Below are 15,576 nucleotides of genomic sequence, written 5' to 3' on the forward strand. Positions count from 1 at the left end.
AGTGCCCCATAGGGCGGGTGTTGGGGCGTGTCCATTGAAGGGGTGTCGCGCGGCTACAGCCAATAGGCGTTGTGCCGCGGTCGCGCTGCCCAATCAGCGCGCTGGGGGCTTGTCCAATAGGCTAGGCCTGTCCAATGGGCGCGCTTCATGGGCGGGCTCTAAACACGGGCGTGGCCTGGGGGCGTATCCACTGAGTGCGGCGGCCAATGAGCGCGGTTCATGGGCGGGCTCTAAACACGGGCGTGCCCTGGGGGCGTATCCACTGAGCGCCGCGGCCAATGGGCGTGCGCGGCTGGCGATGGCTGCCCAATGAGCGCGCTTCATGGGCGGGCTCTAAACACGGGCGTGGCGCTGGGGGCGTACCCACTGAACGCGGCGCCCAATGGGCGTGCGCGGCTGGCGATGGCTGCCCAATGAGCGCGCTTCATGGGCGGGCTCTAAACACGGGCGTGGCGCTCGGGGCGTACCCACTGAGCGCGGCTCCCAATGGGCGTTCGCGGCTGGCGAGGGCTGCCCAATGAGCGCTCAGCGCAGGCCCGCGCCGCCCAATGGGCGCTCGGGGCGGAGCTTCCCCCCCCCCCCCCGCACCCCGCGATGTGGCCGCTGCTGTCGCTGCTGGCGCTGCTGCTGCCCGGCGCTGCTGCTGCTGCAGCCGCTGCTGCGCGCGGACCTGGCCTTCGCGGCGCGCGCCGCGCGCTGCCGGCGGCGCGCCGGGGGGGGGGGTGGGGGGTGGGCGGGGCGCGCGCACGCTGCCCGCGCGCTTCCTGCGCGCGGCGCGCGCCTGCCCGGCGCGGCCGTTCCTGCGCGCGGCCGGCGGCACCGAGCCCTACGGGCGCGCGGCGCGCTCGGTGGCGCGCGCGGCCAACGCCCTGCGGGGGCTCCCGCTCGGCCCCGCCCGCGGGGGCGCGCTCGGGCCCGGCGTCGCCGTGGGCTGCTCGTGCGCAACGAGCCCCGCTTCGTGTGGGGCTGGCTCGGGCTGGCGGCGCTCGGGCGCGCCCCGCGTTCCTCGGGACCGCGCTGCGCCCCGCGGCCCTGCGGCACTGCCTGCGCGTGTGCGGGGCCAGGGCCCTGCTGGTGGCGGACGGTGAGGGGGGGGGGGGGGAGGGGATGGGGATGGGATGAGGATGGGGAGGGGATGGGGATGGGGATGGGGATGGGGATGGGGAGGGGATGGGGATGGGAGGGGATGGGGATGGGGATGGGGATGGGGATTAGGATGGGGATGGGGATGGGATGGGATGGATGGGATGGGATGGGAGGGGATGGGGATGGGATGGGGATGGGGATGGGATGGGATAGGTACAAAGATGGGATGAGGGGCACTAGAAAGGTGCGGAGCTTATGGGGTCTTAAGTGGGCAAAGGCTGCAGGGGATGGGAGGACCGGGAATGGATCCGGTGTGCTCCTGGTGGGACCATGGAAGTACCAGGCTCATGGGACCAGGGATGAGGCTTGGGGCAGGGAAGCGGCTCCGGAGGGGTCTGGGGCTGGGTCCTCTCATTGAGCCCCCAGACTGGCCCCATCCACATGGATCCCAATGCTCATCCCTGGCCATTTACCCCCTATGGGGCAGGGATGGGGCAGCCCGCTGGGGGTATCCCAAGGGCCGATCCCATCCTCTCCTGCGTCCTGCCCCCCCCAGACCTGTTTGCGTCCGTGGAGCCCATCCTGCCCGCGCTGCAGCAGGAGGATGACCTCGCGGTGTGGGTGCTGGGCTCGGGGCCGTACCCCCCCGGTGTCGTGGCCCTGCAGGAGCTGCTGGATGCGGCCTCGGAGGAGCTGGAGCCCGAGGACGTTTGGCAGCCGCAGGACATGGGCGAGACCTGCCTGTACATCTTCACCTCCGGCACCACCGGTGCGCACCCGGGACCGCGGGACGGGGCTCTGGGGTGGTGACGGTGACGGTGCTGGGTCTGTGATGGTGACGGTGATGGGTCTATGATGGTGATGGGTCTACAATGGTGATGATGATGGGTCTGTGACGGTGGATGGTGCTGGGTGTTGTGACGGTGACGGTGCTGGGTCTATGATGGTGACAGTGCTAGGTCTATGATGGTGACAGTGCTGGGTCTATGATGGTGACGGTGATGGGTCTATGATGGTGACGGTGATGGGTCTATGATGGTGACAGTGCTGGGTCTGTGATGGTGACGGTGATGGGTCTGTGACAGTGATGGTGCTGGGTCTGTGACAGTGATGGTGCTGGGTCTATGATGGTGATGGGTCTATGATGGTGATAGATCTATGATGGTGATGGTGATGGGCCTGTGATGGTGATGGGTCTCTGATGGCGATGGCTCTGTCCTGGTGCTGGGTCTGTGCTGGTGCTGGTGACGCTGGCTCTATGCGGCGCTGGCTCTGTGCTGGTTCCTGGTCTCTCCCGGCGCTGTTGCCGGGGCTCTGACCCCCCCCCCCCCGCTCCCTTCCAGGTCTCCCCAAGGCCGCCCGCGTCTCCCACCTCAAGTCCCTGCTGTGCCTCAGCTTCTACGAGCTGGTGGGCGCCTGCAGCCGCGACGTCGTGTACCTGGCGCTGCCCCTGCACCACATGGCCGGGTCCCTGCTGGGCATCGCCGGCTGCATCGGCATCGGTGGGGCAGGATGGGGCCCCCGGGCGGGCGCCGGGGCCGTGGGGTGCTGAGTGCCCCCCCCCCCCTTAACCCCGTTCCCCCCCCCCCCCAGGGGCCACGTGCGTGCTGAAGGAGAAGTTCTCGGCCTCCCAGTTCTGGGACGAGTGCAGGGCCGAGGGGGTCACCGTGTTCCAGTACATCGGGGAGCTCTGCCGCTACCTGGTCAACCAGCCCCAGGTGGGCGGGGGGCGACGGGGCTATGTGGGGCAGGGTGTGTCTATGGGGCGCTGTGGGTCAGGTTCTGTCTATGGGGCGCTGTGGGTCAGGCCCTGTCTATGGGGCGCTGTGGGTCACACTCTGTCTCTGGGGCGCTGTGGGTCAGGTTCTGTCTATGGGGTGCTGTGGGTCAGGTCCTGTCCATGGGGCGCTGTGGGTCAGACCCTGTCCATGGGCGCTGTGGGTCAGACCCTGTCTCTGGGGCACTGTGAGTCAGACCCTGTCCATGGGGCGCTGTGGGTCAGGGTCTGTCTCTGGGGCGCTGTGAGTCAGGCCCTGTCCATGGGGCGCTGTGGGTCAGACCCTGTCTCTAGGGTGCTGTGGGTCAGGTTCTGTCCATGGGGCACTGTGGGTCAGACCCTGTCCATGGGGCGCTGTGGGTCAGGCCCTGTCCATGGGGCGCTGTGAGTCAGGCCCTGTCTCTGGGGTGCTGTGGGTCAGGCCCTGTCCATGAGGCGCTGTGGGTCAGGCCCTGTCCATGGGGCGCTGTGGGTCAGACCCTGTCTCTGGGGCGCTGTGGGTCAGGTTCTGTCCATGGGGCGCTGTGGGTCAGGCCCTGTCCATGGGGCACTGTGGGTCAGACCCTGTCTCTGGGGCGCTGTGGGTCAGGCCCTGTCCATGGGGCGCTGTGGGTCAGGTTCTGTCCATGGGGTGCTGTGGGTCAGACCCTGTCTCTGGGGCGCTGTGGGTCAGGTTCTGTCCATGGGGCACTGTGGGTCAGGCCCTGTCTCTGGGGCGCTGTGGGTCAGGCCCTGTCCATGGGGCGCTGTGGGTCAGGTTCTGTCCATGGGGTGCTGTGGGTCAGACCCTGTCTCTGGGGCGCTGTGGGTCAGGCCCTGTCCATGGGGCGCTGTGGGTCAGGTTCTGTCCATGGGGTGCTGTGGGTCAGACCCTGTCTCTGGGGCGCTGTGGGTCAGGCCCTGTCCATGGGGCGCTGTGGGTCAGGTTCTGTCCATGGGGCGCTGTGGGTCAGGCCCTGTCCATGGGGCACTGTGGGTCAGACCCTGTCTCTGGGGCGCTGTGGGTCAGGCCCTGTCTATAGGGTGCTGTGGGTCAGACCCTGTCCATGAGGTGCTGTGGGTCAGGTTCTGTCCATGGGGCACTGTGGGTCAGACCCTGTCTCTGGGGCGCTGTGAGTCAGACCCTGTCCATGAGGTGCTGTGGGTCAGGCCCTGTCCATGGGGCGCTGTGGGTCAGGTTCTGTCCATGGGGCGCTGTGGGTCAGGCCCTGTCCATGGGGCGCTGTGGGTCAGGTTCTATCCATGGGGCGCTGTGGCTCCGCTCTAACGCCCCCCGTGCCCGCAGCGCCCCGGGGAGCGGGCCCACGGCGTGCGCTTGGCCGTGGGGAGCGGGCTGAGCGCCGGCGTCTGGCGCCGCTTCCTGCAGCGCTTCGGGCCCATCCGCATCGTGGAGACGTACGGGCAGAGCGAGGGCAACGTCTCCCTCTTCAACTACACCGGGACCCCCGGCGCCGTGGGGCGCAGCAGCTTCATCTACAAGGTGGGGGGCCGGGGGGGGCAATGGGGGTGCATGGGGGGCAATGGGAGGGGGGTGAATGGGATGGGGGTGAATGGGGTAAATAGGATGGGGGGCAATGGGATGGGGGTCAGTGGGGGTCAATGGGATGGGGATGAATGAGGGTCAGTGGGATGGGGTGAATGGGATGGGGGTGAATGGGGGTCAGTGGGACAGGGCTGAATGGGATGGGGGGGAATGGGGGTAAATAGGATGGGGGTCAGTGGGATGGGGTTCAATGGGATGGGGGTGAATGGGGGTCAATGGGAGGGGGATGAATGAGGGTCAATGGGATGGTGGTGAATGGGAATGGGGTGAATGGGATGGGGGTGAATGGGGGATGAATGGGATGCGGGTGAATTGGGGTCAGTGAACGGGGTTCCATTGGATGGGGGTGAATGGGATGGGGGTGAATGGGAGTGAATGGGATGGGGGTGAATGGAAGTGAATGGGATGTGGGTAATGGGATGGGGGTGAATGTCAGTGGAATGGGAGTGAATTGGGGTCAATGGGATGGGGATGAATGGGATGGGGATGAATGGGATGGGGTGAATGGAGGTGAATGGGATGGGGGTGAATGGGTGTCAATGGGATGGGGATGAATAGGAATGGGGTGAATGGAGGTGAATGGGATGGGGGTGAATGGGGAGTGATTGGGATGGGGATGAATGGGGGTCAGTGGGATGGGGATGAATGGGGGTCAATAGGATTGTGGGGTCACTGGGATGGGGATGAACGGGGGTCACTGGGATGGGGTCAGTGGGAGGCGCGGTCAATGGGGCTCAATGGGGGTCTCTGCGCCCCACGTTGCCCTCTCCCCATTGCCCCCCCCAGCTGGTGTCCCCCTTCGAGATCGTGCGCTACGACGTGGCCGCGGGGGCCCCGGTGCGGGACGCGTCCGGGCGCTGCATCCGCGTGGGGCCGGGTGAGTGCCGGCAGTGGGGGGGGCGGGGGGAGGTCCCGTCGGGTGCCCCCCTCACCCGCGCCCGTTGCCCCCAGGGGAGCCGGGGCTCCTGATCGTCGCCCGTCACCCCCCGCACCCCGTTCCTGGGCTACGCCGGCAGCCGGGAGCTCTCGGAGCAGAAGCTGCTGCGCGGGGTCTTCGCCGAGGGCGATTCCTACTTCAGCACCGGGGACCTGATGGAGCAGGACGAGGAGCAGTTCGTGCGCTTCCGGGACCGCACCGGGGACACCTTCAGGTACCGGGGGCACGGGGACGGGGGGAGCCCCCCTGCGGCACCTCCGCGGCGTCCCCGGCATCCCCAGCATCAGCATCATCATCATCCGCCCCATCATCATCATCCGCCCCCATCATCATCATCCATCCCCATCATCATCATCATCCGTCCCATCATCATCATCATCCGTCCCCATCATCATCATCCATCCCCATCATCATCATCATCCGCCCCCATCATCATCATCATCCATCCCCATCATCATCATCATCCATCCCCATCATCATCATCATCCATCCCCATCATCATCATCATCCATCCCCATCATCATCATCATCCGTCCCCATCATCGTCATCGTCCATCCCCATCATCATCATCGTCCATCCCTATCATCCATCCCCATCATCATCATCATCCGTCCCCATCATCATCATCATCCATCCCCATCATCATCATCATCCGTCCCCATCATCATCATCATCCATCCCCATCATCATCATCATCCGTCCCCATCATCATCATCATCCATCCCCATACATCATCGTCCATCCCTATCATCCATCCCCATCATCATCATCATCTGTCCCCATCATCATCATCATCCATCCCCATCATCATCATCGTCCATCCCTATCATCCATCCCCATCATCATCATCATCCATCCCCATCATCATCATCGTCCATCCCTATCATCCATCCCCATCATCGTCATCATCCGTCCCCATCATCATCATCGTCCATCCCTATCATCCATCCCCATCATCGTCATCATCCATCCCCATCATCATCATCATCCATCCCCATCATCATCCATCCCCATCATCATCGTCCATCCCCATCATCGTCATCATCCATCCCTATCATCATCCATCCCATCATCATCATCATCCATCCCCATCATCATCATCAGCCATCCCCATCATCCCCACCCTTGTCATTCTCATCCCATCTTCATCCATCCCCATCTCCATCATCCCCATCATCATCCCCATCATCCCACCACATCAACATCTTCGTCATCATCCCCATCGTCATCTCCATCATGATCATCATCATCATCCATCCCCACCATTCTCATCCCATCCTATCTCCACCATCCCCTTCGTCCGATCCCCATCTTCATCTGTCCCCATGATCATCATCATCCCCATCATCATCCATACCCATCCCTGCCATCCCCATTATCCCCAACATCATCCCATCCCCATCCCCATCCCCATCCCCATCCCATCCCATCCCCATCCCCATCACCCATCGTTCCCATCATCGCCCCTCCCAGGTGGAAAGGCGAGAACGTGGCCACCACGGAGGTGGCTGAAGTGCTGCTGGCCCACGAGGCGCTGCAGGAAGCCACCGTCTACGGTGTCACCGTGCCAGGTACCAGGGCCCCATTGCACCGGTGCCCCTGTGCCCCACAACCAAAGCCCCTGTGCCCCACTCCTGCCCTTGCCTTGCCCCAGGCCAGGAGGGCCGCGCGGGGATGGCGGCGCTGGTGCTGCGCCCCGGCTGCAGCCTGGATGGATCCGCGCTGTTCCAGCACGTGGAGCAGCTCCTGCCGCCCTACGCATGGCCCCGCTTCCTGCGCCTGCAGGTGACGGGTGGGAGGAGGGGATGGGATGGGATGGGATGGGGATGGGATGGGGATGGGGTGGGATGGGGATGGGATGGGGATGGGGATGGGATGGGATGGGATGGGATGGGGATGGGATGGGGATGGGGATGGGATGGGGATGGGGTGGGGATGGGGATGGGATGGGATGGGGATGGGGATGGGGATGGGATGGGATGGGGATGGATGGGGATGGGATGGGATGGATGGATGGGATGGGGATGGGATGGGATGGGGATGGGGATGGGATGGGGATGGGGATGGGATGGGGATGGGGATGGGGATGGGATGGGGATGGGGATGGGATGGGGATGGGGATGGGGATGGGATGGGGATGGGGATGGGATGGGGATGGGGATGGGGATGGGATGGGGATGGGGATGGGATGGGGATGGGGATGGGGATGGGATGGGGATGGGATGGGATGGGGATGGGGATGGGATGGGAAGGGATGGGATGGGGATGGGATGGGGATGGGGATGGGATGGGGATGGGGATGGGGATGGGGATGGGATGGGGATGGGGATGGGGATGGGATGGGGATGGGGATGGGGATGGAATGGGATGGGATGGATGGGGATGGGATGGGATGGGGATGGGATGGGGATGGGATGGGATGGGGATGGGGATGGGGATGGGATGGGGATGGATGGGATGGGGATGGGGATGGGATGGGATGGGGATGGGATGGGGATGGGGATGGGATGGATGGGATGGGGATGGGATGGGATGGGATGGGATGGGGATGGGATGGGGATGGGGATGGGATGGGATGGGGATGGGGATGGGGATGGGGATGGGATGGGATGGGGATGGGGATGGGATGGAATGGGGATGGGGATGGGATGGGATGGGATGGGATGGGGATGGGGATGGGATGGGATGGGATGGGATGGGATGGGGGATGGGAATGGGGATGGGATGGGTGGGATGGGGATGGGGATGGGATGGATGGGATGAGATTGGGGATGCGGTGGGATGAGGATGGGGATGGGGATGAGGATCTCCGGATGGATGGGGATCTGACTGGGAGGGGGATGGGGATGGGATGGAGGGTACACGGATGGGTCCCATCCTGCCCCATTGCCCCTCAGGAGCGCCTGGAGATGACGGAGACCTTCAAGCAGCAGAAGGTGCGGTTGGCGCAGGAGGGCTTCGACCCCACCTCCATCCCTGACCCCCTGTTCCTGCTGGACCAGAGCTCCAAGGCCTACGTGCCCCTCGGCCCCACGCAATGGGAGGGGGTCCTGGATGGGAGCCTCCGCATTTAGGAGACCCCAAGGCCATGGGGGGGTCCTGCACCAGGTGCCCCATGGGCTCCCCATGGCCATCCCTGAGTACCCAGTGTCCATCCCTGGGTACCCGATGTCCATCCCTGGGTATCCAGCATCCATCCCTGGGTACCCAATATCCATCCCTTGGTACCCAGTGTCCATCCCTGGGTACCCAAAGCCCATCCCTCGGTACCCAGTGTCCGTCCTTTGGTACCCAATGTCCATCCCTGGATACCCGATGTCCATCCCTGGGTACCCAGCATCCATCCTTGGATACCCGTTGTCCATCCCTTGATGCCCAATGTCCACCCTTTAGGTCCCCACGTCCATCCCACAATCCCCGGGTACCCCATCCATCCTCCTGTCCCCAGCCCCTGTATCAGTCCTGTCTGTCCCTGCATCCATCCTGCCATCCCTGGGTACCCCATATCCGTCCCATAGCTCCCCACATCCATGGTCTCCGTGTCCATCCTTCCATCCCCAGGTACCCAATGTCCTGTTTGTCCCTTTGTCCATCCTCCCACCCTGGACACCCCAGCTCCATCCCATCCCTATCCCTGTGTCATCCCACTTGTCCCCTGCATCCATCCCTATCCTCGTGCCCCAGGGCTTATCCCACTGCTCCTACCCCATCGATGGGGCGCCAGTGCCTTCCCCTCCCTCCTCTCTTCACCCTCGGGACCGTTCTCTCTTTTTTTAAGGGATTTTTGGCGAATAAAACCTCTTTTGTAGCACTTTTGGTCCCTGTTTCCTGCCAATCCCAGCCCCGGATCCGGGGGGGGCACCCTTGGATCGGGAACGCCACTGATGGGGGCCATTGATGGCTCTTCGTGCCCCAAACCCACCTTATTCTCACCCATTAAACCCCACTGCAACCAAAGCCCCTTAAATCCCTGCACCCCACTTCCGACCACCTTAAATCCTGCACCCCACTTCCGACCCCTTTAAATCCCTGCACCCCACTTCCAACCCCCCCTTAAATCCCTGCACCCCACTTCCAAACCCCTTAAATCCCTGCACCCCACTTCCGACCCCTTCAATCCCTGCACCCCACTTCCGACCACCTTAAATCCCTGCACCCCACTTCTAAACCCCCTTAAATCCCTGCACCCCACTTCCGACCCCTTCAATCCCTGCACCCCACTTCCGACCACCTTAAATCCTGCACCCCACTTCCAACCCCTTAAATCCCTACACCCCACTTCCAACCCCCCCTTAAATCCCTGCACCCCACTTCCGACCCCTTAAATCCCTGCACCCCACTTCCAGCCCCTTAAATCCCTGCACCCCACTTCCAGCCCCTTAAATCCTGCACCCCACTTCCAGCCCCCCTTAAATCCCTGCACCCCACTTCCGACCACCTTAAATCCCTGCACCCCACTTCGTGCAGGGGCCCATTGGGGGTCACTTGTGTCACCCCCCCCCCCCCAAGCCACCCCAGCTCCGGTTGGGTGATGCTGGTCCCCAAAAGGCCACTTATGGGGGGGGCAGATTTGGGGCCAATTGGGGTGATTTGGGTAATGGGGGGGGGTGTCCCAAAGAGCTGCTGATGGGGACCCAAAGGTGATGGAAGCCGGGAATGGGGGGGCCCCCCCCCCCAAGTCCTGCCCCTCCTAAAGCCGCTTTGGTGCCATTTCCCTGCCAATTGGAACCGAAATCCTGCGAATTCCGGTTAAAATCCAAGTTTCGGGCGTAAAATGCACTAAATTTGGGGCGAAAAAGCCCAGATTTGGCTTAAAAGCTCGCAAATTGGGTGTGGGATGCTGGAAATCCCAAATCCCGTAAATCGGGGCCGGAATGCGGCAAATCGGGGGCAAAGTCCTCCGGGTTCGGCCAGAATTCCAGAAACAGGGAATAAAGGCAGCAGGAGGGGGGGGGGAAGGGCCCAAATCCGCAACCTGCGCCCGGAATCCCACGGAATCGGCCCCAAATCCTGGGAATCGCGGCCCCACCGGGCAAATTGAGGCGGAAATCTTGGGAAGCGGAGCTAAAGCGGCAATTTGGGTGGAAAACTGGGAATTGAGGGCGAAATTCCATGATTTTGGCCTGAAATCCCGCAAATTGGGGCCGAAATCCTAAAAATGGGGCCGAAATCGTTAAATCCTGGAATTTGGGCTCAAATCCCCCAAATTGGGTCAAAAGCTGGAAATTTGGACTGAAAGCCTTGAAATTGGGGTGGAAATCCCTCAAATTGGCCTGAAATCCTTCAACTTTGGGTGTAGATCCTACGGATTTGGGCTAAATCTGAAAATGAGGGCTGAAACCCTTGGAATTTGGGCCGAAATCCCCCAAATTGGGGTCAAACCCTGCAAATTTGCCCGAAACCTTTAGAATTCTTCAAATGTGGCCTAAAACTCCTCAAATCTGGGCTGAAATCCTTGAAATTCGGCCAAAAAAACCCCAAATTTGGGCTGAAATCCTTAAAATTGGAGCTGAAATTCTTCAAATTTGGCTGAAACCCCCAAATTTGGGCTGAAATCTTTCAACTTTGGCAAAAAAAAACCCAAATTTGGGCTGAAATCCTTGCAATTTGGGCTGAAAATCTTCAATTTGGCTGAAACCCTCCAAATTTGGGCTGAAATCCTTCAAATCTGGCTCAACCCCCCACCCTCCCACTTTGGGCTGAAATCCCCAATTTCGGGCTGAAATCCTTCAAATTTGGCCAAAAAACCCCAAATTTGGCTTGAAATCCATCAATTTTCTCCTAAAATCCTTGAAATTTGGGCTGAAATCCTTCAAATCTGGGCCAACCCCACCCAAATTTGGGCTGAAATTGTGCAAATTTGGCCACAAATCCCCCATATTTGGGCTGAAATCCTTCAAATTTGGCCTAAAATCCTTCAAACTCAGGTTGAAATCCCTCAAATTTGTTCTGAAATCCTTCAAATTTGGGCTGAAATCCCTCAAATTTGGGCCAAAATCCCTCAAATTTGGGCCGAAATCTTTCAAATTTGGCCTAAAATCCTTAAAACTCATGTTGAAATCCCTCAAATTTGTTCTGAAATCCTTCAAATTTGGGCCAAAATCCTTCAAATTTGGCCTAAAATCCTTCAACTTTGGGCTGAAATCCCTCGAATTTGGGCTGAAATCCTTCAACTTTGGCCTAAACCCACCATATTTAGGCTGAAATCCTTGAAACTTGGGCTGAAATCCTTCAAATTTGGCTCAAATTCCCCAATTTGGGCTGAAATCCCCCAAATTTCTTCTGAAACCCCCAAATTTCTTCTGAAATCCCCCAAATTTGTTCTGAAATCCCCTAAATTTGTTCTGAAACCTCCCAAATTCGGGTTGAAATCCCCCAAATTTCTTCTGAAATCCCCCAAATTCGGGCTGAAATCCCCCAAATTTCTTCTGAAATCTCCCAAATTTGTTCTGAAATCCCCAAATTCGGGCTGAAATCCCCAAATTTCTTCTGAAATCCCCAAATTCGAGCTGAAACCCCCCAGATTTGTTCTGAAATCCCCCAAATTTGAGCTGAAATCCCCAAATTCGGGCTGAAATCCCCCAAATTTGTTCCAAAATCCTCCAAATTCGGGCTGAAATCCCCCAAATTCGGGCTGAAACCCTTCATCTTTGGTCCAACCCCCCTCAAATTCCCCCCCCCACACACCTTTGCCTTCACCCTGAATCCCCCCCCCCCCCAGCTCCCCTCCATGGGCTCTCCCCCTCCCCACGCTCCCCCTTGGGCGCATCCATCCCACCCGGGGGGGGGGGCCCGAGGAAGGAGGCGCAGGCCGCTTGTTGGAGCTGTATATTGTATATATGCCAATGCAAGAATAAAAACAGTGCAAATACAGGTACAGTCGATAATACACCCCCCCCCGCCCCCCCCCCCATCCCCATCCCCCCCCTCCGTGCTCAGCGCGATCCATTCCCCCCCCTTTCCCATCCCCCCCCCATCCATCCCATTCCCCATCCCCTTTTCCCCCTTCCCCCCCCCCTCCCTCCCCCCCCCCCCCAAATCCATCATTATTCCACTATGGGATACATCATCCCCATCCCCCCCCCCCCCCCCCCCCAACTTTATTCCCTGCCTCCGGGGCTCTGCTGGTGCCGCAGGACCTTGGGGGGGGGAGGGGGGAAAGGGGGGGGGGGGGGGAAGGGGGGGGCTTTGCGTGAGTGAAAGGCACAGATTCGGGAGGTGGCCGCTGCCACCAGTGCATCACCGGGGCCAAGGGGGGGCCCCTTTAATGTGTCTTTCCCAACCCCCCCCCCCCTTTTCCAGCACCATTCCCCTTCTCCTTGTCTATTCCCCCCCATTGTTATCCCATAGCCGAGCCCCGCGGGGGGGGGGGGGGGAATGGGGATGGGGGGGGGGAATGGGGGGGGGGGGGCCCCCCTTTGTTTGCACGGTTCATGTCATACACACGAGGTCACACTACGAGAAGGACGGGACGAGTTCCACAACAGCCATGGCCCCGGGTTGGGATTCTCCTTCGGTTTTGGGGGGGTTTTGGGGTTTTTACAGAATGTACATTTTTGTTAAGGGTTGGGGGGGGGGGGTTTGAGCGGTTTTCTCCTTTTTCGTCTCCCCCCCCCCCCCCCCCCCCCCCCCCCCGAGAGCCCGGGCTCAGAATGGGGCGGCAGCGACAGCAGAAGCTTGGGGGGGGGTTAAGAGGAGGAATGGGTTAAATGGGACCCCCCCAGCTCTCCCCCCCCCCCCGCCCTTTCCTTTTATCCCAAAGGAAATCCCAAAAAAATCAATATCCCAAAAAACCTCAGCATCCAAAAACCTCAGTATCCCCCCAAAAATCCCCAAAACCTCAATATCCCAAAAACCTCAATATCCAAAAACCCTCAATATCCCCCAAAAAATCAATATCCCAAAAACCTCTATATCCCCAAACCTCAATATCCCAAAAAACTCAGTATCCCAAAAACTCAGTATCCAAAAAACCTCAATATCCAAAAAACTTCAATATCCAAAAAAATTCAATATCCCAAAAAAGTCAATATCCCAAAAACCTCAATAGCGCAAAACCTCAATATCCCCAAAAAATCATTATCCCAAAACCCCTCAATATCCCAAAAAAACTCAGTACCCCGAAAACCTCAATATCCAAAAAACTTCAATATCCCAAAAAAATCAATACCCCAATAACCTCAATATCCCCAAAAAACCCAAAAACCTCTATATCCCCAAAAACCTCAGTATCCCAAAAAATCCCCAAAACCTCAATATCCCAAAACCCAATATCCCAAAAACCCTCAATATTCCAAAAAACTCAGTATCCCAAAAACTCAATATCCCAAAAAACTCAGCATCCCGAAAACCTCAATATCCAAAAAAATTCAATATCCCAAAAAAATCAAGATCCCAATAACCTCAATATCCCAAAAAATCCCCAAAACCTCAATATCCCAAAAACCTCAACATCCCAAAACCCCAATATCCAAAAAACCTCGATATTCCAAAAAACTCAGTATCCCAAAAACTCAATATCCCAAAAAACTCAGTATCCCGAAAACCTCAATATCCCAAAAAAACCTCAATATCCCGAAAACCTCAATATCCAAACAAATTCAGTATCCCAAAAAACTTCAATATCCCAAAAACCTCAATATCCAAAAAACTTCAATATCCCAAAAAACCTCAATATCCCAAAAAACCTCAATATCCCAAAACCCCCTCAATATCCCGACAAACTCAATCCAAGAAAAGCGTTTTCACAAGCGGCTCTAGCCCTAGGGAAAGGAACGGCCAACAAAAGCAGGGAAAGAATTCCTGGAAATGGGAATACCGGGGGGGGGTGGGGGGGGGGGGGGGGGGGGTTCTACCCTACAACATCCCTTAAAGGGGGAGGGGTTTGGGGGGGGGGGGGCACAAGCTGAGAAATAATAATTAATAATAATAATTATAATAAGGAATAAATCTGTGCAGGCCAAAGCCCCCCCCCCCCCCCAATGCACCCCAATGAGGGGGGGGGGAACTGCCTGCAGACCCCAGGGCCCATTGAAAGATAAAGGGGTCCAAGGCCGGGGGGGGGGGGTACAAAAAGGTTCCCCCCATGCTTAGGGCTGGGTTTCACTTATAGCACCATGAAGTGGGGATCTCCTCCATCAAAAAGCCCCCCCCCCCTTTTTTACACTCCCCCCCCCCATAAAGACTCCACGTTAAATATTGCACTTGGGTTTTTTGTCGCTTTTTTGACCATTTTTTGCCTTTTTTGGAGGGTTTTTTTGCTTTAATTCTTGCATTTCAGCATTAAATTCAACCCCCCCCCCCCATATCCTCCCCCTCAAACCCATGCCCAGGTCACCTCGTACCTCTGGGGAACAGGTAATGGCACTTGAGCGAGGGATGCGGGGGGTGGGAAGGGGGGGGGGGGAAGGAAAGCATCACCCCCCCCCCCAATAACCCCAAATAACCCAAAATACCCCAAATTACCCCCAAAAATTCACTTTTCGCCAAGAAAAACCTCACCCATTTCCAAAGTGCTCCCATGGAAGCGGGGCCATAAAGGGAGGTTTGGAGCATCCCGGACCGGGGTGGGGGGGGGATGAGGGAGGTTTAAGGTTAAACCCCTCCCCCCCTCCAAATCCCTCCCAAAATCCCCCAAAATTCCCTAAATCCCCCCAAAAAAGAATCCATATATAGCTATGTCTTTATATATACGCCACTAAACTTCCAACAGGAATTCCAACTAATTTTGCCTCTGGAAGGGCCCAAAGGGGGGGGGGGGGGGGTGTTGGATTTGGGATGCTCAGACCCCTCAAGGGGTAAGTGCTCATTGGATTGAGGGGCTGCTGGTGGGGGACCCCCCCCACCCATAAAGGGGGGAAGGAAGGTGCCTGGTCCCCAGGCTTTGGGGGGGGGGGGGGGGGCTGGTTTTGGGGGTCCCGGTTCCACCACCCCCCCCCCCCCCCCCTTGGCCATCAAGCAAAGGGGTGAGCTGAGATTGCACGAGATTCTCCCTGTCGGGAATAACAATGGATTATCAAGAATCCGGGCTCAAAAAAGGGGGGGTGGGGGGTGGGGGTGGGTGGTCGGAATTCCTTAAAATTCCTTAAAAACAAGGCAGGAAACTCGCAGGGAGGAGCAAAAACCCTCAGGTGGGAACTTAGGGATGGGATGGGGATGGGATGGGGATGGAATTGGGATGGGGATGGAATGGGATGGGGATGGGATGCGGGGCCGGGGTTGCTCCGGCAGCG

The 15,576-nt window shown here is 58.9% G+C and overlaps 1 protein-coding gene and 1 long non-coding RNA gene across 2 annotated transcripts; one reads left to right on the top strand and one right to left on the bottom strand.

The window, feature by feature from the left end:
* The first annotated feature begins 382 nt into the window (after window positions 1-382).
* Window positions 383-9,155, top strand: SLC27A3 (solute carrier family 27 member 3). Its single transcript, XM_065659867.1, is given in 14 exon segments — window positions 383-730; window positions 732-924; window positions 927-989; window positions 992-1,084; window positions 1,643-1,855; window positions 2,430-2,588; window positions 2,680-2,804; window positions 4,149-4,343; window positions 5,193-5,283; window positions 5,358-5,377; window positions 5,379-5,557; window positions 6,818-6,915; window positions 6,999-7,129; window positions 8,242-9,155. Coding segments are annotated over 14 exon segments (2,085 nt in total). The 3' UTR covers window positions 8,419-9,155.
* Window positions 9,156-12,957: 3,802 nt separating this feature from the next.
* LOC136004006 (uncharacterized) lies at window positions 12,958-14,170 on the bottom strand. The gene is made up of 2 exons (XR_010608209.1): window positions 13,891-14,170; window positions 12,958-13,455 (listed from the first exon to the last, which is right to left on the bottom strand). It is a non-coding gene; the product is annotated as an uncharacterized LOC136004006 (long non-coding RNA).
* Window positions 14,171-15,576: the final 1,406 nt, after the last annotated feature.

This window comes from Lathamus discolor, chromosome 24 (assembly GCF_037157495.1).
Source record: "Lathamus discolor isolate bLatDis1 chromosome 24, bLatDis1.hap1, whole genome shotgun sequence".
Lineage (NCBI taxonomy): Eukaryota > Metazoa > Chordata > Aves > Psittaciformes > Psittacidae > Lathamus > Lathamus discolor.